This window comes from Triticum aestivum, chromosome 7D (genome assembly GCF_018294505.1).
Source record: "Triticum aestivum cultivar Chinese Spring chromosome 7D, IWGSC CS RefSeq v2.1, whole genome shotgun sequence".
In the NCBI taxonomy this organism is placed as follows: Eukaryota; Viridiplantae; Streptophyta; class Magnoliopsida; order Poales; family Poaceae; genus Triticum; species Triticum aestivum.
The window spans coordinates 204,017,876-204,043,012 of record NC_057814.1 but is presented as its reverse complement, the minus strand read 5'-3'; the positions used below and the strand labels follow the sequence as shown (position 1 = coordinate 204,043,012).

At 46.5% G+C, this 25,137-nt stretch overlaps 1 protein-coding gene across 11 annotated transcripts; it reads right to left on the bottom strand.

Annotated features, from left to right (window-relative positions):
* Positions 1–2,229: 2,229 nt before the first annotated feature.
* Positions 2,230–24,204, bottom strand: LOC123166227 (protein enabled homolog). 11 transcript variants are annotated; one of them, XM_044583992.1, is made up of 7 exons: positions 23,552–24,204; positions 23,422–23,479; positions 22,929–23,180; positions 21,895–22,057; positions 21,542–21,713; positions 19,509–21,069; positions 10,279–10,994 (listed from the first exon to the last, which is right to left on the bottom strand). In XM_044583992.1, exons 1-4 carry the CDS (start codon positions 24,147–24,149, stop codon positions 21,958–21,960), a joined length of 1,008 nt encoding a protein of 335 aa, XP_044439927.1. In that variant the 5' UTR covers positions 24,150–24,204; the 3' UTR covers positions 10,279–10,994; positions 19,509–21,069; positions 21,542–21,713; positions 21,895–21,957. The 11 variants fall into 11 exon arrangements, 8 of the variants coding, with proteins under 8 accessions (XP_044439928.1, XP_044439927.1, XP_044439931.1 ...); XM_044583993.1 differs by lacking the exons at positions 10,279–10,994; positions 19,509–21,069 and adding an exon at positions 2,230–2,437; XM_044583996.1 differs by lacking the exons at positions 10,279–10,994; positions 19,509–21,069 and having other exon boundaries at positions 21,085–21,713; positions 22,929–23,056; positions 23,153–23,180.
* Between the last annotated feature and the right edge of the window lie 933 nt (positions 24,205–25,137).

Here is a 25,137-nt window from a genome sequence, read left to right as displayed (position 1 = left end):
GTTCTTAATGCTTGGGATAAGAGATCCTTCTTTGTAGCGAAGCAAATTCTGCTTATCAAAAGAAGTGCACATAGCCTTGTTGTGTGTCGCAACTCTTTCATTCTGTTAATTTGTTAATGTCCTTAATTATGGAATAAATTTTGATTACTACTAGAGAGAGAGAGAGAGCGCTACTCGAGATGCTTTGAATTTGTTGCACACCTCAGTTTTATTTAACTTCATCGCTTGTATCACCCGCAAAAAAAGCTTCATCTTTTGTGCCAACTTGGGTTGTTTTCTTTTTAAAATCATCAACTTTATTCCTCATATAATAGACATATTGTTTACAATATGGGGAAGAACAAAGTCAGGATACTATTCTCGCAGAATTCAGACGAGCTAGACATTAAATAGTGTTTGGCTAAACTATCAGCGACCGAGTTAGCTTCTATGCAACAGAAACAGTGGCCAACACTTGCAAAGTCTAGAGGGAGATGAGTACATGCAGCTATAACTGCCACATCTAGACCCATATAATCAGCTGATCGGGTAACAAACTCAACTGCGGACATACAATCAGATTTATTGACCAACTTGTTGCATCCTATTTTCTTCGCCAAATAAAGATCATTCCGGCTAGCATTTAACTCCGTTGATTCATCATTGCAAACATGAGGTAAAACCCAAGTTGCAGCACCTATAAAGTTCCCCTTTGTGATCTGTCGCCACTGTTCCACTAGCTCCGGAAAGAGTTTCCATGTGAAAAGATGCATCAACATTTATCTAACACTGCCATCGATAGGTTTCCGCCGGTTATGGATCTCTTTCCTAGTAGATTGATACTGAGTTGCAGCTCTGAGAAAATTTATTGCACCAAAATTGAGATGGTCGAGCAACTGGGATCCTGGACGGTCACGCCTTTTCCAATTTGTCGCCCTTGCCACCAAATATACCACGTAGCTACCAAGATTAGCTCTACCTTTGGAAGTTCATCAATCATCTCGCGGGTTTTCAACAAAATTTCTAGAGTAACTGACCGGACCTATCTTGAACCAGTGCATGTTGGACAACATCATTCAAACCAAGTTCGGTCCATACCTCCTTCGCTCTTGAACAATTAAAGAGGACATCACCCGGTGGTAGTTACCCCACATATCTTATATACTACCATGTGGTACTATATATACTATTTTATTATTTTAATTATATTCATATACTATATCTAAGATATTTCAAAGCAAGTTACATGAAAAAATTGCATATGAGTCCATAGTTTTTGTTATATTTGTGAAATACGTACATATTTGTACACTAGTAAAATGCCCGTGCGTTGCTACAGGCTACAAGTGAATCAAACAAATAATTAAGATTGTCTCCAACGTTGAAGCTCATATATCCTTCCCATGTCCGAAGGTGTTTTGACATCAAATGGGTGCCCAGCCGGCACCCCAAAATTAAACCAGCTAGACAATTCAGCCTTCCCCAAATACATACCATATATGGAGGAGAAATATGGTTGTCCGGACTATTCATCATGTTATCTCCAACAAAAAGAGGGCCCAACACAAAAAAAATCCACCTCACGACACACCCTTTCCTTTTCCTGTCAGACCATTCCCTTCCTGCTCGATTTTCATCGTAGCGTGACATTTGTCGATGGAGCCCTCTCATTTAAAACTGGATGACGCCCACCTCGCCTTCGCTAGCACCCTCTCTCCTTCATACCGAACTTCTCCATGGACCATCCAGGAGACCCTGCAAACCGCCCAACTCTCCACCCACATCCCTTCCTCTGTGTTCGTGTTGATCCGCCGCCTCCATGGAAGGGGAAGGAGGCATTGGCCGCCCACAATGCCTCCTAAGCCAAGAAGGCAGATCCAATGTTTCCTTAGCCACTGGACAAACTATGATGTTCGTTGTCGCTGTATCCATTATTAACTCTTGAAGCAACCAACAAATGTATGTACCATTCTATGCTAACTAAAACATTGTATGACTTGATGTAAAAAAAATGAACCGCTCGCTCAAGCAATTTGCTGCAAAGTCAGCTCTAATGAAATGCAATTTGCCAGATTTTCTAATGTAGGGAAATTATTCCGCTCATAGAACGATAATTGAACAGAACAAACCCCAACCCCAAATCACATCCATCGCATAATATAAGTGGGAGGCCCACATGTGTGTAAAAAAAAATTACAGAACAAGTGAAGATCCCACATAATCTCACGTCAATGACAGGCTTAGCTAAACTTTTGTAAAGAAAAATACTGTTGCTGACTACTTCAAGTAACCTACTACTGATGTATCAGATATAACTTTAAAAGGTTAATCTCAGTTTTACAACTTACTGTTGCGTCTAAAAATCAGTTCATCTCAATGCACACATGAAGTATGGTTTGCTTCCTAGTTCTTTCATGTTTATGCCTGATCACACTTTGATGCACAGATCCATCGTGAGCTATAAGAAGGCAATCATCAAGTTAGCAAATGGACCAAAAGTGAATTTATTCACATACTCAAACAACAGAAAATCAGAAACCGTGACTGGAAACGCTTCCTACCAGGCATCTGATAGCAGACGTTTGTCAGACTAATCGCACACCATCGGTGCTTCTTTCATCTCACGGCCGAGATTGCGTCCGAAATCCTTTGATTAGTTTCCAAAACAGCCTGATTTTCCACCCATAACTACTCCAGCATTAATCTCACCTGCTGTCGTGGAATTGTCACGGCAGATGTCCTTAGTGTCAGGACTTAGTCGTGAGGCCAACGCATCTATGTGGTAGCTTGAGAGGAGTTGAGAGGAATCGAGAGATGCAACACAAGACAAGGATTTAGACAGCTTCGGGCCCCGGGAAACATCATCCGGTAACAACCCTACATGCTGTTTGAGGCTAGGTCTCATTATGATCACGGGAGAGTCGCCGGGAACCGGCTCTCGGTGTCTAGCCCTATCGATTGTTTCTTGTCCCCTCTTGGGGTGCCCCGCCCCTCCTTATATAAGCTGAAGGGGCGGGTTACATGTAGAGTCCAACTCGGACTTAAGATTTAACCTTACTTTGATGTCTCACCATGGGCTTCTTAACGTCTTGGGCTTCTTACAATCTGGCTTACGATCTGACTTACCATCTGGCTTACCATCTGGCTTACCGTCTGGCTTACCATCTGGCTTACCGTCTGGCTTACCACCTGGCTTAACATGTGCCGGGTTACATGACTGTGTCTGCCGGGTCATCAATGAAACACCCAATCCCAGCCGGGTTATATCTCTAGCCGGGTCATACTGCGGGGTATATCCCCGACATTAGCCCCCAGTTTAATTTGGATTCATCCATGTTAAACTGATCCTGTAAAACAACACAAGAACAATTTTAACAGGTTACGCTCCGGGTTAAAACATCTTTGTAAGCCAGCACCTGATCATCCTTAACTCCTTGTTATTTCCTTCTTCAAAAATCCGGGTCAAATAAGCCAACTTCATAATCAATTTGCTGACCCAGCTTAAATCCTGGTCTTGAAATACTCATGTGACCTTCAACCGGCTTAAAGATGAAAAAACTTGCCGGGTTTATAAATAGATGATGCCAAGTCATGATTCTCTCCCCCCTATCCATATTACCTGTAGCCCCCCAAGTCTTGAGCAGAAACAAAGTAATGACTTAAGACTTGCTTGAACAAAAATATTATCACTTTGAAGAAATCCATGTTGTTTATCTCAATCACTAGTCAAAACTGAGTATTCCACATATGTAGCCCCCAAGTGTCGGGTTGTCATGCTTGCAGCAGCCTGGGACTTGAAATTGCCTTATGCTCATAAAAACTTCAACCAATGTAGCCCCCAAGGGCCGGCTCATTATGTAATAATGAGCAGGGACTTTGTATATACCTCATTGAGAATAACATTATATGATATAACCTCCATCGTAGGGCTTGAATCCACGTCCACAAGGTTAAGAGCTTTGTGCTTTATCAACTGAGTAATGGACCCTTCAATATAATGGATTTAATTTGTGTACCTTGAATTGTTGACAGGAGCAATTGGTAGCCCCCAAGGGCCGGCTCATTCAGAATGTGATGAGTCGGGTCTTTCAATGAAATGAGCAAAAAATGACTTTGCATTAGCCCCCAAGTGCCATGGTGCATGCTGGCAGTGACATGGGACTTGCATATTTGATGTGATCTCAATGTAAATAATGTAGCCCCCAAGTGCCGGGTTGTAAGCCTGCAGCGACTCGGGACTATTCCTTTCATTGTAGAATAAATCATATCCATTGATAAAATAATAGCCATTGCGCCAAAGCGACTTTGAAAACCTCAACCATAACATTAGTTACTGATAACCATAATAAAAATCCAGCCATGCTGGCTATTAAACATTTGAATAACCCGGTTTGAAACCTCAATCATTCAATATCATAGTGAAAATCCAGCCAAGCTTGGCTATTTAAAGATTCAAATACCTTATCTGTTGACAAATAAATCCGGAGTTTAAATACCCGGAAATTTTAGAACCCGGCGGCTTATAGCCTTTGAGAAAACCAAGAATTGACAACCCTTTCGAGACACCAATTTCAATCTTTGATGATGGGCTTGAACTTAATCATTTATGTAAGTCATAGCCCTGTAAATCCCGCACAGAGTTTAAACAACATATGCCCTGGCGACTTAACGTTAAAAACCAGAGCGGGTAATCACCCAAATGTAGTCTTATCCTGCACACAAGTAGATCACAAGATCCCTTGGCGGTTTACCGCAAGTCGGGTCATAATATCTCACATATAACCACTGTGATATTGATTTTGTACTGCCGATTTACATGACCTGTGCAGTAAGGGTGATAACCCAATCCTTTAGAAGCCAATGCTTCCACATAGATGATGATTGTTATAAGCTGGCGATTTACCATTGAAAATCAAGCCGGGTTAAATAACAACCACTCATATACACTTTAGATATGAAAAAGAGCTTCAAATAAAATCTAAAAATTGTTTGCAAAAAGAGACTTCAAAATTTTTGAGGCTTCTGATTCGAATACGATCAGAAACCGTCCCAAAGGGGTTAAGCTAAGATTCGAATACGATCATATAGCCCCCAGTGGCTTTGGCGTTGCCGATCAAGAGGGTACCGACAGCTATGTTCTCTTTGGTTCGAATACGACCTATGTTTGAACAGGAAGCCCCCAAATGACCTTGAGAGTTGTTTAACGACGCTGATTCGAATACGATCCACGTCGGACCCAAAAAGGGCTTGAGCTATGATTCGAATACGATCAAGAAGCCCCCTAGTGAGGTTGGCAGTGTGCCGATCAGAAGGGTACCGACAGCTATGTTCTCTTTGGTTCGAATACGACCTATGTTTGAACAGGAAGCCCCCTAGTGACCATATGCTCCTGTCCATTGAGCCGTCCAGTGTAAGCAAGGTGGCGAGTTGATGATCTTCGCAACACTCGCCGTATACTCTTGGTATGAGTCATTCAATAAGCTCCATGACATGACAGTCACCTTTTGCAGTGAACAATTGTCCTGCATCAAAAAACATCACAAGCCCGAGTACTTGTTGTTTAAATAAAAATTTGACTGGACAGGATTCACCTGATTTGTCCCAGCGATAGATAATCCTCCGAATGTGCCGATCAAAGTGGCTGAAGATGGAGTGGATGTGTGAGTCGGCCGCGGCATTGTAAGCCGCGCGGACGAGCAAGTTGTCCTCCTCGTTGTAAACCGGCGTAGACGCGTGAATCGGCCGCGAGAGCGAATGGGTGAGTCGTCTATGGCTTTGTAAGCCGGTGCGGTCGCGAGAGAGGGCCATGGCATTGTAAGCCGGTGTGGGAGTCCGTTTGAGTAACGACAATCACCGGTGCCGAAAGATGTTGACGCGCCTCCATCTCCACGGTATAATGCCACATTGTAATTAATAATTCTCCTGCATATAAAATATAGCAGGGCAAAGCAGTTGTTCTCTGATGAAAACAATATATGTTAATAAAATGGATTCAAATAGATATCACCTGATGTTTTGTCGGGCGAACGCGCACACTGGCATTCAATAATGCTCGATCAGTACACCTCCTCTGGCTTCCTCTTTTTTACCTAGGGAACCACGCCATGCATTGCTGGATAATTGTCGAGCGCTTCACTGACACTGTCTCCTTGGATGTACGATCAGTACTCCCAGTTGGAATTTGAACCGTGTGTGAAGGTATTGGAAGTGCATGGAAAGTGATTAGTGTACGCATGTGATTAGCACTCTGGCCGCATAATTCATGCATGGAGTAGGTTTTCTCCTTCTTCTCTCTTTCTTCCGCGGAGAGATTGAACAGGCTGAAACAAAGTGATGCCCGGCAATAACAACAGCTGGGCCACCCGGCGATTCGTAAGCGGCCGTGGCAGAAGCTACAAGCCGGCTTGAACGGGGATCATGGCGGAGACCACGACAGCGGCGACTCACGGTGGCGGAGCGGCGGCTCATTGGAGACCGCGGTGGCGGCTCACCAGCAGTGGCTACGATCAGATCGCGCGGATGCAACCAGCAACGGCGACTTGCCCGGGCGCGCGAGCGGCTCAGGCCGGCCGTAGCACGTCCGCTTCCGGGTCATCGTCTGCTTCTCCCTCTTCTTTCTTCAGTAGCCAGCAATAGGTTCCAACACCCAGACTGCTTGAAAGCACATGTCGCGGGTGCTCTGTGATGAAAAATCAGCGACGGATTAGGTCTTCACGCGTCTCTGCATACTCCGCCGCCACCATCTGCAAACTTCCTCGATTGGATCTCATTTGCTGTTTCTCAAGAACTCACGGCCGGAGCGACTCAACTGCGGTGTAGACCCGGTGACGGCTCTAAGGCAGGCCTCGGCGGCTCGACCGCGATGTGGTTAAGACTCAACGGTGCCCCGGTGAACCCGTGGTTTGAAGGACTCCGGCGAATAATTTTGGCGAGAGCAGCTCAGTATGTTGGAGAGGTGGCCCGGCGGAGTGCTCTCTGTCGTCGGTGAGTTTATACTTTATAACCCGGCGGAGACAGAAGTGAGCGGCGGCGATAGATGGGCGTAGGCCGGCTGTGGTAGCTGCCGACTCCGTGCGAGGCGCAACCGAGACCTCTTCCGGGTCGTGCTCGGTTTGAGCGGACACACGGGCCGGCCGGGGACTCGAAGCGCGGTGGCTCAGGGCACAAGGAAGTCTAGTAGACGGCGGCTCTCAGTGACGGCCGAAACAGGCCCGGAGTTTTAACTAAGACTGGCACGAAGCGGCGGCTCGATCGAATCCAGGCAAAGGCGACGGCAGCCCAAGGCGGTGGCTCGAGGCTGGTCCTCGGTAATGGAGTGTTTCGGCGCGTCAGGCTCAATCAGATGCTGCTGCAAAAGGAGATGCGGGTAGTAGCTCAAGGACCACTTGGCGACTCTCGTCGGAGGCAGTAGGTGACGCCAGGTTCAGAGGTGACGCGAGGCTGGCGGTGGAGGCATCGGCTCGTGGCTGCGGCGACTCACGGCGGCAGCGGCGGCTCATCGGCAGTTCAGTGAGGCAACCTGGGCGGGCTGTTTCTGAGATAAAGTTGACCCGGCGGTTGTGGCGGGTCGGTGCTCACGACAATGGCGACTTGGCTTGGCGAGCCAGTGAGCTCGCGGCAGCGGCTCATCACGCGGCGACACGCAGTCGAGTAGGCGGTGGTTGAAGCCAGAGCCGGCTCAACGGCGGTGACTCAATGCTGGTCATGGCAGCGGCTCGGAAGTGTGACGCAGTTCGGAGGCGATCTGGAGACAGGGCCGGCGTGGTGACTCAACAGGACTCGCAGGCAGATGGGCCGTGGCTGAGGCGATCGAAGTAACGAGGTCGCAAGGGCGACTCGGAGTCGAGGGCACTTGGAGTAGAGAGACGGCGGTGAACCGGCTCAGGAGGAGCGAGGGCAGAGTTAGAACCGACAGTGGTTGTCTTGAAGGTAGGCGGGCCGTCGTAGGTGAGGTAGCCCGCCCTGGCGCAGGCGGCGACTCGGTGGCGGCGATTGAATGTAAGGCCAGTGACTTGTCTAGGCCGGCCCAGAACGCCGGCTTGTGAAAGCGACAACGGGTCACAGAGGCGAGGGCAGACCAGAGCGAGGTCGGGTCCGAGCGGGTCCGGGTGGAGGCCACTCGGCCACTCAGAGTTGAGTCCGGGCATGATTCGGCCGCGGCGACTCAAGGGAGGCACGACCCGTGGTTTGCAGAGAGCGGAGCCGGCGACTTGGCGGCTCGAACCTGCCGCAGCAAGGCAACGCGGCGGCTCGTGGCGATGTCGTATGGGAGCGAGCCGGCGCGTGGTCGCAGATGCACGGCCGTGGCCGTGGTAGTGAAGGCGGCTTAGCGCTGGGCTGATGGAGATGCTCCGAGCCACCGTAAAGGTGATGTTTCAATGCAGTCGTTTATGGCGGAGTCCTTCGCAGAGAGGCGGAGGCGCGAGGCCAGCCACGGCCAGAGACGGCTGCGCGACCGGGCGGCTCACCGGCGGAACGGCTCAGGCAAAGGTGCGGCGCGGCGAGCTGCAGAGGGTCCCGGTGACTCGCGGCGGCTCACTTGCGGTGGAGACAAGGCCGTTCGACGGCGGGCGGGTCAAGGCGACCCCAGCAGAGGCAAAGCCGGCGGCGCAGCAACGGCCCGGCGGGTTGGATGCGCGAACCGGCGACGGCGGGGGCGCAGTGGGTCAACGAGGCGGGTCGTAGGAGGAGTCCGAGCCCGTGGATCTCCCGGGTCCGGGTCGCTGACTGCCTTCCTTTTTTTTAATCCAAGACAAAAACCAATCGAGATTGACTCTGGAGATCCTGTGGTTGGCCCGGTTTCCGGGTTGTGGCAGGTTTGACCGCCCACGTCCGGGTCTTCCTTCAGGTTTCCATGCTGGATTTGCTCGTTTGGTGACAGTAGATGATCCTGCTGAGAAACATGGCGGCTTATGCCAAATTTTCGGGGGTTTCTCTGATGATTTTGTTAACAGAGATGATGGTTACTGCCCATAAAATTTCTGATCTCAATCCAGTGAACTCGAAGTTGATGCAGATCCCTCCAAAAAATTGGTCTTTTCTTTATCCAGACGCGAACTTCTCAATCCCTAGATGAAATCCCTTCAAGGACTCAACACCACCGTGCGCGGGCCCCACGATGGGCGCCAACTGTCGTGGAATTGTCACGGCAGATGTCCTTAGTGTCAGGACTTAGTCGTGAGGCCAACGCATCTATGTGGTAGCTTGAGAGGGGTTGAGCGGAATCGAGAGACGCAACACAAGACAAGGATTTAGACAGCTTCGGGCCCTGGGAAACATCATCCGGTAACAACCCTACATGCTGTTTGAGGCTAGGTCTCATTATGATCACGGGAGAGTCGCCGGGAACCGGCTCTCGGTGTCTAGCCCTATCGATTGTTTCTTGTCCCCTCTTGGGGTGCCCCGCCCCTCCTTATATAAGCTGAAGGGGCAGGTTACATGTAGAGTCCAACTCGGACTTAAGATTTAACCTTACTTTGACGTCTCACCATGGGCTTCTTAACGTCTTGGGCTTCTTACAATCTGGCTTACGATCTGACTTACCATCTGGCTTACCATCTGGCTTACCGTCTGGCTTACGATCTGACTTACCATCTGGCTTACCGTCTGGCTTACCACCTGGCTTAACATGTGCCGGGTTACATGACTGTGTCTGCCGGGTTACATGACCATGTCTGTCGGGTTACAATGCTCAACTGTTCCCACGAGCTTAACCTACTTAACTGTTCCTGCCGGCTTATAGTCTGCCGGGTCATCAATGAAACACCCAATCCCAGCCGGGTTATATCTCCAGCCGGGTCATACTGCGGGGTATATCCCCGACACCTGCCAAAGCCCACCCATTCCCATCCCCGTCGCCTGCTCCGGAGCTCGCCAATCTCGTCCTCGGCCGCCCTGCCCTTGTTCTCGCCGCCATGAACCAGCCTCCCCAATTCCCATGAGACACAACTCGCAGGTGCGTCGTCCCACACGATTGTGGTGGCCGGCATTAGCCACGTCGAGCATGACAAGCAAGCTCGCAGTCCATGGTCGTCCCGGTTATCTACACTTGCTTCGGATCCCCCGGCGTCCAGGCCACCCTGGCGGAGCTTCGTCTCGGTTTTCGAACGAATCCATCATGCGAGGAACCTTGCTGGAGTCGCCCCCCATCTCCTCTGCAGGTAGCATCCTCATCTGACCTAGGTAATTCTGGGAAATCTTGATATAGCCCTCTCTGATTTCTAACATGTTTGTATGTCACCAGTGTTGTTTGATGAATTTTGTACACCTCCATTGTGTATTTGTATAACTCATTCATTATTTTGGCCACACCATTGTGTATTATATGACTAAATCAGAGTAATATTTCTGAATTTGGTATGTACATATGTACATGTGCTTCTCAATGTTGGCTGCAATATAAGTGAGAAGCGAGAAGATTTTTGTCGCTCTTTTTCCCCTCTTTGTTGTCTATGTTCAAAGTTGGTGAAGGGAGCACACGCTGCTGGTCGCGCGAATCCGCCATACCATCCTCATCCAACCTTTTCATGACTATCCTCGCTATATAGAAAGTATGTCGAGATTGCATCCGTACAATGCTTCCAGCTTTTCATGTTTCATACATACATATAGTACTACTACACCATTGCTGGTTAAACTCTGCTTCATTTATCATGCCAATGCTTCTACATTGAGTCCACTTTGCTTCGTACATATCAAACTTGTGCTTCTACATCGTGTTCAGTTCTGCTTTCTGCCAATCCTTTGCACGTTCTTATAGGCATCATGTTTTTACTTAATGAACAACTAAATCATGCTTCCTAAATTTCACACATATTATGGACAAGATGCATGTCACCGCTTGTCTTAATTTGAATGACTGTGCATAGATATTTTGCACCCCATTTTTCTTATATGTGCTTCCACTATGTAGAAATTATGTTGAGATTACATGAATACGATGTATCCAGTTTTCATGATTCAATTGTATCATAGTTGTGCTTCTTCATGGTGCATAGTTTGCTTCATATATGGACCTGTTGGGGAACGTAGCAGAAATTCAAAATTTTCTACGCATCACCAAGATTAATCTATGGAGTTTACTAGCAACGAGAGGGAAGGAGTGCATCTACATACCCTTGTAGATCGCGAGCGGAAGCGTTCAAGAGAACGGGGTTGATGGAGTCGTACTCGTCGTGATCCAAATCACCGATGATCCTAGCGCCGAACGGACGGCACCTCCGCGTTCAACACACGTACGGAGCAGCGACGTCTCCTCCTTCTTGATCCAGCAAGGGGGAGGAGAGGTTGATGGAGATCCAGCAGCACGACAGCGTGGTGGTGGAAGTAGCGGGATTCCAACAGGGCTTCGCCAAGCGCCGCGGGAGGAGGGAGGTGTGTCACGGGAGGGAGAGGGAGGCGCCAGGGCTTAGGTATTGCTGCCCTCCCTTCCCCCCACTATATATAGGGCCAAGGGAGAGGGGGGCGCAGCCTTGGCCCTTCCTCCAAGGAAGGGTGCGGCCAGGGAGGAGTCCTTCCTCCCCAAGGCACCTCGGAGGTGCCTTCCCCCTTTAGGACTCTCCGTTTATCTTATCTCTTGGCGCATGGGCCTCTTGGGGCTGGTTCCCTTGGCCCATATAGGCCAAGGCGCACCCCCCACAGCCCATGTGCCCCCCCCCCGGGGCTGGTGGACCCCTTGGTGGACCCCCGGACCCCTTTCGGCACTACCGGTACAATACCGATAAAGTGCGAAACTTTTCCGGCGACCAAAACAAGACTTCCCATATATAAATCTTTACCTCAAGACCATTCCGGAACTCCTCGTGACGTCCAGGATCTCATCCGGGACTCCGAACAACTTTCGGGTTACCGCATACTAATATCTCTATAACCCTAGCGTCACCGAACCTTAAGCGTGTAGACCCTACGGGTTCGGGAACCATGCAGACATGACCGAGACGTTCTCCGGCCAATAACCAACAGCGGGATCTGGATACCCATGTTGGCTCCCACATGTTCCACGATGATCTCATCGGATGAACCACGATGTTGAGGATTCAATCAATCCCGTATTCAATTCCCTTTGTCTATCGGTATGTTACTTGCCCGAGATTCGATCGTCGGTATCCCGATACCTTGTTCAATCTCGTTACCGGCAAGTCTCTTTACTCGTTCCGTAACACATCATCCCGTGATCAACTCCTTGGTCACATTGTGCACATTATGATGATGTCCTACCGAGTGGGCCCAGAGATACCTCTCCGTTTACACGGAGTGACAAATCCCAGTCTCGATTCGTGCCAACCCAACAGACACTTTCGGAGATACCTGTAGTGCACCTTTATAGCCACCCAGGTACGTTGTGACGTTTGGTACACCCAAAGCATTCCTACGGTATCCGGGATTTGCACAATCTCATGGTCTAAGGAAATGATACTTGACATTAGAAAAGCTCTCAGCAAACGAACTACACGATCTTGTGCTAGGCTTAGGATTGGGTCTCGTCCATCACATCATTCTCCTAATGATGTGATCCCGTTATCAACGACATCCAATGTCCATGGTCAGGAAACCGTAACCATCTATTGATCAACGAGCTAGTCAACTAGAGGCTTACTAGGGACATGGTGTTGTCTATGTATCCACACATGTATCTGAGTTTCCTATCAATACAATTCTAGCATGGATAATAAACGATTAACATGAACAAGGAAATATAATAATAACCAATTTATTATTGCCTCTAGGGCATATTTCCAACAGTCTCCCACTTGCACTAGAGTCAATAATCTAGTTCACATCACCATGTGATTAACACTCACAGGTCACATCACCATGTGACCAACATCCAAAGAGTTTACTAGAGTCAACAATCTAGTTCATATCACTATGTGATTAACACTCAATGAGTCCTGTTTTGATCATGTTATGCTTGTGAGAGAGGTTATTAGTCAACGGGTCTGAACCTTTCAGATCCGTGTGTGCTTTACGAATATCTATGTCATCTTGTGGATGCTACCACACGCTACTTGGAGCCATTTCAAATAACTGCTCTACTATACGAATCCGGTCTACTACTCAGAGTCATCCGGATTAGTGTCAAAGTTCGCATCGACGTAACCCTTTACGACGAACTCCTTTTAACCTCCATAATCAAGAAAATTCCTTAGTCCACTAGATACTCAAGATAAGTTCGACCGCTGTCATGTGATCCATTCCCGGATCACTATTGTACCCCTTGACCAACTCATGGCAAGGCACACTTCATGTGCGGTACACAGCATAGCATACTGTAGAGCCTACGTCTAAAGCATAGGGGACGACCTTCATCCTTTCTCTCTCTTCTGCTGTGGTCAGGTCTTGAGTCTTACTCAATACTCAGACCTTGTAACATAGCCAAGAACTCCTTCTTTGCTGATCTATTTTGAACTCTTTCAAAAACATGTCAAGGTGTGCGTTCTTTGAAAGTATCATCGGGCGTCTTGATCTATCTCTATAGATCTTGATGCCCAATATGTAAGCAGCTTTTATCCAGGTCTTCCTTTGAAAAACTCCTTTCAAACAACCCTTTATGCTTTCCAGAAATTTTACATCATTTCGGATCAACAATATGTCATTCACATATACTTATCAGAAATGTTGTAGCGCTCCCACTCACTTTATTGTAAATACAAGTTTCTAACAAACTTTGTATAAACCCAAAAACTTTGATCACTCCATCAAAGCGTATATTCTGACTCCGAGATGCTTGCTCTAGTCCATGGAAGGATCGCTAGAGCTAGCATACCTTTTAGCATCCTTAGGATCGACAAAACCTTTCTGATTGTATCACATACAACCTTTCCTTACGAAAACTGGTAAGGAAACTTGTTTTGACATCCATCTGCCAGATTTCATAAATGCAGCTAATGCTAACATGATTTCGACGGACTTAAGCATCGCTACGGATGAGAAAATCTCATCGTAGTCAACTCCTTGAACTTGTGCAAATACTCTTAGCCACAAGTCGAGCTTCATAGACGGTAACATTACCGTCCACGTCCGTCTTCTTCTCAAAGATCTATTTATCTCGGATTTCATGGCTTCTAACCATTTGTCGGAATATGGGCCCACCATCGCTTCTCCATAGCTCGTAGGTTCAGTATTGTCCAACAACATGATATCTCAGACAGGATCACGTACCACTCTGAAGTAGCATGCATCCTCGTCGTCCTACGAGGTTTGGTAGTGACTTGATCCGAAGTTTCATGATCACTATCATAAGCTTCCACTTCAATTGGTGTAGGTGCCACAGGAACAACTTCCTGTGCCCTGCTACACACTAGTTGAAGTGACGGTTCAATAACCTTATCAAGTCTCCACCATCCTCCCACTCAATTCTTTCGAGAGAAACTTTTCCTCGAGAAAGGAACCGTTTCTAGAAGCAATTACTTTTGCTTCCAGATCTGAAATAGGAGGTATACCCAACTGTTTTGGGTATTCTTATGAAGATGCATTTATCCGCTTTGGGTTCGAGCTTATCAGCCTGAAACTTTTTCACATAAGCCTCGCAGCCCCAAACTTTTAAGAAACGACAACATAGGTTTCTCTAAACGGTGTCGTCTCAACGGAATTGCGTGGTGCCCCTTTTAAAGTGAATGCGGTTGTCTCTAATGCCTAACCCATAAACGATAGTGGTAATTCGATAAGAGACATCATGGTATGCACCATATCCAATAGGGTGCAGCTATGATGTCCGGACACACCATCACGTTATGGTGTTCCAGGCGGTATTAATTGTGAAACACTTTCCACAATGTCTTAATTGTGTGCCAAACTCGTAACTCAGATACTCATCTCTATGATCATATCACAGACATTTTATCCTCTTGTCACGACGATCTTCAACTTCACTCTGAAATTACTTGAACCTTTCAATAATTCAGACTTGTGTTTCATCAAGTAAATACACTCAGCATCTACTCAAATCATCTGTGAAGTAAGAACATAACGATATCCACTGCATGCCTCAGCACTCATTGGACTGCATACATCAAAATGTATTACTTCCAATAAGTTGCTCTCTTGTTCCATCTTACTGAAAACGAGGCCTTTCAGTCATCTTGCCCATGTGGTATGATTTGCATGTCTCAAGTGATTCAAAATCAAGTGAGTCCAAACGATCCATCTGCATGGAGTTTCTTCATGCATATATACCAATAGACATGGTTCGCATGTCTCAATCTTTTCAAAAACGAGTGAGTCCAAAGATCCATCTACATGGAGCTTCTTCATGCGTTCTATACCAATATGACTCAAATTGCAGTGCCACAAGTATGTGGTACTATCATTACTATTTTATATCTTTTGGCACGAACATGTGTATCACTACGATCGAGATTCATTCTAGGTGCAAGACCATTGAAGGTATTATTCAAATAAACAGAGTAACCATTATTCTCCTTAAATGAATAACTGTATTGCGATAAACATAATCCAATCATGCTCAACGCAAACACCAAATCTCGATGGTAGAGGGAGCATGCGATGCTTGATCACATCAACCTTGGAAACACTTCCAACATATATCGTCATCTCACCTTTAGCTAGTCTCCGTTTATTCCGCAGCTTTTATTTCGAGTTACTAACACTTAGCAACCGAACCGGTATCTAATACCCTGGTGCTGCTAGGAGTACTAGTAAAGTACACATTCATATAATGTATATCCAATATACTTCTGTCGACCTTGCCTGCCTTCTCATCTACCACGTATCTAGGGTAGTTTTGCTTCAGTGACCGTTCCCCTCATTACAGAAGCACTTAGTCTCGGGTTTGGGTTCAACCTTGGGATTCTTCACTAGAGCAGTAAATGATTTGCTGTTTCATGAAGTATCCCTTTTTGCCCTTGCCCTTCTTGAAACTAGTGGTTTTACTAACCATCAACAATTGATGCTCCTATTTGATTTCTACTTTCGCAGTGTCAAACATTGCGAATAGCTCAAGGATCATCATATCTATCCCTGATATGTTATAGTTCATCACGAAGCTCTAATAGCTTGGTGGCAGTGACTATGGAGAACCATCACTATCTCATCTGGAAGATTAACTCCCACTCGATGCAAGCGATTGTGGTACTCAGACAATCTGAGCACATGCTCAACGATTGAGTTCTTCTCCCTTAGTTTGCAGGCTTAAGAAACTTGTCAGAGGTCTCATACCTCTTGACGTGGGCACTAGTCTGAAATCCCAATTTTAGTCTTCGGAACATCTCATATGTTCTGCGACGTTTCAAAAACGTCTCTTGTGCCACAATTCTAAACCGTTAGCATTACGCACTGAACTATCACGTAGTCATCAAAATGTGTATGTCAGATGTTTCGTAACATCTACAGACGACGTTGAGGTTTAGCACACCGAGCGGTGCATTAAGGACATAAGCCTTCTGTGCAGCAATGAGGACAATCCTCAGTTTACGGACCCAGTCCGCATAATTGCTACTACCAACTTTCAACTAAATTTTCTCTAGGAACATATCTTAAACAGTAGAACTAAAGCGTATGACATAATTTGCAAAGACCTTTTGACTATGTTCATGATAATGAAGTTCATCTGATTAATGAACTCCCACTCAGATAGACATCCCTCTAGTCATCTAAGTGATACATGATCCGAGTCAAACTAGGCCGTGTCCGATCATCACGTGAGACGGACTAGTCATCATCGGTGAACATCTCCATGTTGATCGTATCTGCTATACGACTCATGTTCGACCTTTCGGTCTCTTGTGTTCCGAGGCCATGTCTGTACATGCTAGGCTCGTCAAGTCAACCTAAGTGTTTTGCATGTGTTCCGAGGCCATGTCTGTACATGCTAGGCTCGTCAACACCCGTTGTATTCGAACGTTAGAATCTATCACACCCGATCATCACGTGGTGCTTCGAAACAACGAACCTTCGCAACGGTGCACAGTTAGGGGGAACACTTCTCTTGAAATTTTAGTGAGGGATCATCTTATTTATGCTACCGCCGTTCTAAGCAAATAAGATGCATAACATGATAAACATCACATGCAATCAAATAGTGACATGATATGGCAAATATCATTTTGCTCCTTTGATCTCCATCTTCGGGGCACCATGATCATCTTTGTCACCGGCATGACACCATGATCTCCATCATTGCGTCTTCATGAAGTTGTCACGCCAACGATTACTTCTACTTCTATGGCTAACGCGCTTAGCAATAAAGTAAAGTAATTTACATGGCGTTATTCAGTGACACGCAGGTCATACAAAAATAAAGACAACTCCTATGGCTCCTGCTGGTTGTCATACTCATCGACTTGCAAGTCGTGATTCCTATTACAAGAATATGATCAATCTCATACATCACATATATCATTCATCACATCTTCTGGCCATATCACATCACATAGCACATGCTGCAAAAACATGTCAGACGTCCTCTAATTGTTGTTGCAAGTTTTACGTGGCTTGTATAGGTTTCTAGCAAGAACGTTTCTTACCTACGTAAAACCACAACGTGATATGCCAATTTCTATTTACCCTTCATAAGGACCCTTTTCATCGAATCCGTTCCGACTAAAGTGGGAGAGACAGACACCCGCTAGCCACCTTATGCAACTAGTGCATGTCAGTCGGTGGAACCTGTCTCACGTAAGCGTACGTGTAAGGTCGGTCCGGGCCGCTTCATCCCACAATGCCGCCGAAACAAGATAAGACTAGTAGCGGCAAGAAGAATTGGCAACATCTACGCCCACAACTGCTTTGTGTTCTACTCGTGCATTGAAACTACGCATAGACCTAGCTCATGATGCCACTATTGGGGAACGTAGCAGAAATTCAAAATTTTCTACGCATCACCAAGATCAATCTATGGAGTTTACTAGCAACGAGAGGGAAGGAGTGCATCTACATACCCTTGTAGATCGCGAGCGGAAGCGTTCAAGAGAACGGGGTTGATGGAGTCGTACTCGTCGTGATCCAAATCACCGATGATCCTAGCGCCGAACGGACGGCACCTCCGCGTTCAACACACGTACGGAGCAGCGACGTCTCCTCCTTCTTGATCCAGCAAGGGGGAGGAGAGGTTGATGGAGATCCAGCAGCACGACAGCGTGGTGGTGGAAGTAGCGGGATTCCAACAGGGCTTCGCCAAGCGCTGCGGGAGGAGGGAGGTGTGTCACGGGAGGGAGAGGGAGGCGCCAGGGCTTAGGTATTGCTGCCCTCCCTTCCCCCCACTATATATAGGGCCAAGGAAGAGGGGGGGCGCAGCCTTGGCCCTTCCTCCAAGGAAGGGTGCGGCCAGGGAGGAGTCCTTCCTCCCCAAGGCACCTCGGAGGTGCCTTCCCCCTTTAGGACTCTCCGTTTATCTTATCTCTTGGCGCATGGGCCTCTTGGGGCTGGTTCCCTTGGCCCATATAGGCCAAGGCGCACCCCCCACAGCCCATGTGCCCCCCCCCCCCCGGGGCTGGTGGACCCTTGGTGGACCCCCGGACCCCTTTCGGCACTACCGGTACAATACCGATAAAGTGCGAAACTTTTCCGGCGACCAAAACAAGACTTCCCATATATAAATCTTTACCTCAAGACCATTCCGGAACTCCTCGTGACGTCCAGGATCTCATCCGGGACTCCGAACAACTTTCGGGTTACCGCATACTAATATCTCTATAACCCTAGCGTCACCGAACCTTAAACGTGTAGACCCTACGGGTTCGGGAACCATGCAGACATGACCGAGACGTTCTCCGGCCAATAACCAACAGCGGGATCTGGATACCCATGTTGGCTCCCACATGTTCCACGATGATCTCATCGGATGAACCACGATGTTGAGGATTCAATCAATCCCGTATTCAATTCCCTTTGTCTATCGGTATGTTACTTGCCCGAGATTCGATCGTCGGTATCCCGATACCTTGTTCAATCTCGTTACCGGCAAGTCTCTTTACTCGTTCCGTAACACATCATCCCGTGATCAACTCCTTGGTCACATTGTGCACATTATGATGATGTCCTACCGAGTGGGCCCAGAGATACCTCTCTGTTTACACGGAGTGACAAATCCCAGTCTCGATTCGTGCCAACCCAACAGACACTTTCGGAGATACCTGTAGTGCACCTTTATAGCCACCCAGTTACGTTGTGACGTTTGGTACACCCAAAGCATTCCTACGGTATTCGGGAGTTGCACAATCTCATGGTCTAAGGAAATGATACTTGACATTAGAAAAGCTCTCAGCAAACGAACTACACGATCTTGTGCTAGGCTTAGGATTGGGTCTCGTCCATCACATCATTCTCCTAATGATGTGATCCCGTTATCAACGACATCCAATGTCCATGGTTAGGAAACCGTAACCATCTATTGATCAACGAGCTAGTCAACTAGAGGCTTACTAGGGACATGGTGTTGTCTATGTATCCACACATGTATCTGAGTTTCCTATCAATACAATTCTAGCATGGATAATAAACGATTAACATGAACAAGGAAATATAATAATAACCAATTTATTATTGCCTCTAGGGCATATTTCCAACAGGACCATGGTTATGCTTCTTAATAGTGTATGGTTTGCTTCATGTACTTAACAACTGTGCTTCTACACCTTGTTTAGTTTGCTTCATTTCCATGTTTCATATTATTTTGTAGGCGCCATGTTTGTACCCAAATCAAACTACACATGCTTCCTAAATTCCTGCAGAACTAACTTGAGCGAAAGATCTTGCTTTACTGATTGTGAGCATGCCACGGTCGTCGATGGGGGCATGGCGTGCGACGTGAGATCAAGCATTTCATTGCTCATTGTTTTGTCATCGTGCTGCAAGCAAACAAGCAAGATGCACACTCGGCTGTCAAAGGTCAAGGGCGTCGTACCCTCGATGGTGCCGGCCTCTCTGGTCCTCACCAACTCTTGTGGCTCGCGATGTCAAAACCCACAGATTTGTGGGAAAAAGGAAGGTCATCGAGGCTAGGCCGAACACGATGGATGGAGCAGAGCAGGGAGGGGCTTCGACAGGACCGTAGCGGCGGAGCGACATAGTAGGCAGGAATCCTACAAGCTATGTACAAAGCAACTAAACTTCTAGTAAGCCAAAAAACGGCGGTCATAACACATGGAGTCATACCTAAAAAACAAATAAAACAATACACATGAAACTGCTTTGAGAGAAAAAAATGACTGGATTATGAAGCATAGTTTGTAGTGTTGGAAGAATGATTTTCAGATGATGAAAGCAAAGCATATTTGTATTTCTTGGAATCACATCCCTAATATGCTTGAAGCATGTTTTATTTGTACTCGTGATAATGGTTATTTTTATAGGAAGAATGTCTTATTTTGGTGGTGCAATCCTCTAGGTAGAAAACAAATATGTATTAACCGTAGCAAGTTTAGTTCACTATGGGCGCAAACTCATTGATAAACGGAAGCAAGTTTAATTTTGCATTACACTGGAAAAACATTTTTTATGATGTCAAAGAACATCCACACGAATGGAAGTAAATTTAAATAAAAATGGCATCAAGATGTGCTTCATGAGGAAGCAAATAGCCTCATGCGAAAATCAAGAACATGTACTCATGTGATTTCTGGAAGTAGTTTTCGCCCTGGTTTATGGAAGCACTCGTTAGGAAACAAACTTGGAAAGAATCAGGCGCCATGTTTTCATGATTTCGAGGGAACCATGCAAGGAAGTAATATTCGGGATGGAGAGAGACGCAGGGATGCAGGGCGTGCATTGCGGGAGCGATTAGGAAGCAGCAACAAATTAGGGATTGGAAGCATCTAATCAAACAAGCAGACTACCAGATCGAGCGTACGTCCGGCATCTGACCCAACGGCCTTGGACTGGTCTGATAGTTGTGAACTATCAGTAGTCTGATGGCTAGTGATGCCCGTGATGATATTGATCAATCAGGGAAATTAATTATGATGCATTTGTTCACAGCAAGAAAAATCAAGATTTCACCTTGCTATTTTAGGGACATTTGTTTTAAGAATTTTAAGCTACACGGAAGAATACGCCATCTAGTACATTTCATGAGGGTGTCAAATATAACACAAGTATGCATATAGTTGAGGCATCCAGGAAATCTCTTGCACTCTGAGACCAATAGAATTCATCTCAGTGTACTAATCAATAGTTAAAAAATAGCTAGAGATCATTTAGTGTACCAGATAAGTGGAAGTCAAACTAAATAAAAAAACATGAAAAATTAATAAAAAACCATGACTATTCCTAGCAATTGATGATCCTATACAGGAAGATCTAGTGCATATCCCATTAGTAAATAATCTAGGCATACAGGTACAGAAGAGCCACAAGCCTGATTGGAGCTTTAGTTTAACATGAAGCAGTTGCTTACGGTCCAGAACATAGTGGCAAAATTGCACCAAGAATAGGATCTGACACTTGCATTGTGGTGTTTTTTCACTGTATATCTGACACACACACACACACACACTACATGCATTCTGCAGATCGGTGACTTACCAAGAGGTAGGTCACGAAATTACCTAGAGCTGCGAGGAAATGGAAATCAAATGAGGAGGGGGAAGAAAAAAAGGATTTTTACCTTCTTCCAGCTGGTGGTGGTCTTGGTTCTTCAAGATTTCTTTTTCCGCAGTTGAGGTGCAGTTGCCGGCGGTATGATAAGAAAACTGTTGCTATTTCACTCTGACGAATTAAACTCACTTGTATGTCATCTCACTTATGCCAAATCATAAATCTTGGTATTGAATATCCTCCTGCATACAAAATCAAATGAAGTTAGACAAGAAAACTACTGCTATTTCATGCAAATAATAAGAGGCGAATTACTCAGCAAGCAGTTTAATCCTGAGAGTGAACACAATATTGCAGTCTCATATGCTCACCAGATTGGTAAAACTTTACAAATCACATTAGAAAAGTACCATGGTAATTTACCTGACAGAGAAAGAGGTCAAGAATATGCAGGATCAAACTGAACCATCAGCTCTCACCGGCTTATTAACCGCAAACTTTACAAAATCCAATTTTTTTTAAATATGACGCCCACGAACAATAATGGATCAAATGGTTGTATCTGATTCCGAACAAACTGAGGCCCCTGCCCAAACAACAAAAAAGGAGTTTCCTGATTCATTAATTTGATGCACCAAGTATAATCCAAATAGGAATATGTAGCACTAAAATTGATGAATGCCCAGAAGTGAACTGATACTTATCTATTTGGGAGAATTTTACTGTATTGATACTGAAACTTTGAGTTTCAGCCATCTGAGTGTTAGTCTAGACAAAGAGCATGTAATTGGACCAGCTGCCTATGATACAAAGGCATTCTTTTAATGCAAGGTGGAAAACTGGGACTAAAATGATCCCTTAAATATCGATCTAGCCAGACCTAACAAGGAACCGAGTGCTTACTCAGAGGACCAAAATTTCGATATATTGACAATATATAGACATAAAACTAACTATACAAAATTAACCAGTGATACACGCAAGATAAAATTGGCAGCCAATTGCATTTTTATTTCAACAAGCACTTGGTATGTACATGGACCAGATGACTGAAAAAGGGTTTGCTGAAGCTCGTGAAAATGCACACTTGACGGGCCATTGGAAATATGAAAACTACCAAGTAGAATCGCATTTGAAAATAATTTTCACATGCACAGATTACTGGGAAAGAATGTCACTTCGCAGGGATGAAGACACGATAATCTGCATGTTTCGAAATTAAACAAAACAGCACCAGTGTTTATACCTAGAAATAAGATGAGAAAGTAATATCTTAATGATCAAAAAACAACTGATAGATATACATGTTCTCTCCTGGCAGGTATATACATGTAATGGTCAAATCTGCCATTGTTCAGATATAACAGATCTGCAGCTATATATACATGTTCTCTAAAAGCATCTATACATGTAATGGTCAAGTAAATAAGATACGGAGGGTAAATATTAAGCGTAACCTTTTAGACATCTTTGAGTTGCTCACCATTAGCAAGGAAAGTGGAAGGTCCTTTTTGCTTGGAGTTTGGCGAGTAGCAGCGGAGGAGCTTCTTCTGTTGCATTTCGCCTGTCCTATAAGATAATCTACCTGCAGAGGACATAACCCTTGTAGATAATCCCCATGTACAGTCCCATAGAAGGAACAAATTCGGCAGAATATAAGTGAAAGCAGTTTGATGCAGACAGGAACTTCATGTTGCTTTTTCTTCCGTCTGCAACAAAAATATATTAACAGAATCAAAACAAATTTAATGGACACACGTGAAGACGCATGTCTATATTTTCTACTCTTGTTCTTTACAATTAGATAGCCATAAGTCCAGGGCAATGGAAAATGTAGACCTGAAGATATTTTCTACTCGGCAGAATATATTTTCTACTCTTGTTCTTTAGAATCAGACTGAACTCTGTATGCTACTTACTCATAAGTCCAGGGCAATGGAAAATGTAGACCTGATGTGTTGCAGAAATGCACATTGCCGTGCAGTTTTGTTTCCGCCATGTCGTACCTCTGAAGAAGAAAAGCTTGAGTTCTCACAGTGCAGTAAGCAAATCAGGAGGGTTCGGGATGAAGAAAACTCACCCCTTTGCGGTCGGTCGGATGGGGCGGAGCTCGCGTTTGGTGAAGACGTGATCCCCAGCGGCAGCGGCGAGGAGGAGGCGGAGATGGCCGGTTCCCGAGGGCCGGACGGGATCTGCAGCTCGCTCCACCCAGGGAGGAAGGATACCTTCCTGAATCCATCCATCCAGGCGGAGGCGGAGGCGACCTCGCGCGGGAAGTAGGCCGGGGCGGAGGCTCGCTGGGTTCGAGGGAGGGGCCAGGTGGGGGTCCGAACCGCCGGGGCACCTAGTGGAGGTGCTCGGCTACTGCAGCGGTTGGGGCGGCGGCTGAGTCGCGGGAACCGGCCGTGAGGCAGGATCCGGTGCGCCTCCAACAGATCTGGGTGGGGGGAGACCGGTGATGGGACCACTGGTCCCGTGGGCGGGGGTGGCGGGGCGGTGGCACTCTGGGGAAGACGGCGGCAACGGCGCGCTCGGGAAGATGGCAGCGGCAGCGGGGTGGCGGCGCTCCAGGGAAGAAGGAGGGTCCGGCGGCGCGCCGGTAGGGTGCGGGGATGACGGCGCGCCGAAAGAAGGCGGGGATGACAGCGCGCCGGAAGGAGGCGGGAGTGGTGGCGCATCGGTAGGAGGCAGCGGCGACGGGATCGGGGGGAGGTTGGGGATCGGACGAGGGGATTTTTTTTAGCGGGTCGGGCAATTCGGGGTGTGAGAAGGGGACGAAAAAACCGACGAAAAAAAACCGGACGAAAGTGGTGGGACGAAAATAAATCCGGAACGGAGACTATACCAACTGAGACATTAGGAATAGAGATAAAAAAGAGCTTCACATCGGAAGCGCAAAAACACTATCAAGGCACTGAGGAGGGATGATGGTACAAAGTGTATAGTAAATGACGATATGAGGGAGATGGCCGCAGGTTTTTATGAACAACTCTTCACATCCGAGGGATCAACTGGGACAAACACATTACTACAGAATATATCACATGCGGTCACACAGGACATGAATGCTTCCCTTGTATCCCCAATCTCAGATGAGGAGATCGAAGAGGCATTGTTTCAAATGGGTCCGACGAAGGCCCCGGGACCGGACGGCCTTCCGGCTCTATTCTATCAGCGACACTGGTCGTTGTTAAGGGAGGATGTGTGTGGAGCAGTGAGGGATTTTCTAAATGGGGTAGCAGCCCCGGGTGCTTTCAACGCTACTGTTATTGTTATGATTCCCAAGGTGAACTCGCCGGAATTGTTATCGCAATTTCGACCTATTAGCCTCTGTAACGTTCTCTACAAGATCGCCACAAAGGTGTTGGCAAACCGCCTGAAGCGCATCCTCCCTATCCTTATCTCTGAGGAGCAGAGTGCGTTCGTGGCAGGGAAGCTTATTTCTGACAATGTCTTGGTTGCATATGAGTGCGTTCATGCTATTTGAACGCGGAAGAGGAAGAAGGCATTGTGTGCGGTGAAGTTGGACATGATGAAAGCATACGATCGGGTGGAGTGGATTTTCTTGGAGCAAATGCTAGGACGGTATGGTTTTGCTCCTGAATGGATTGCTATGATAATGAGGTGTGTAACAACAGCAAGCTTCCGGGTTAAATTAAATGGCGA

What these genes read in the sequence shown, in the direction of transcription:
- LOC123166227 (XM_044583993.1), bottom strand. Translation starts at nt 24,149, where the DNA reads ATGCGCCACCACTCCCGCCTCCTTCCGGCGCGCTGTCATCCCCGCCTT. An exon ending in ATCCGACCGACCGCAAAGGG is followed by an intron (nt 23,480 to 23,551) that starts GTGAGTTTTCTT and finishes TTTCTTCTTCAG; the next exon opens with AGGTACGACATGGCGGAAAC. An exon ending in AACTCAAAGATGTCTAAAAG is followed by an intron (nt 22,058 to 22,928) that starts GTTACGCTTAAT and finishes TTGTTTGGGCAG; the next exon opens with GGGCCTCAGTTTGTTCGGAA.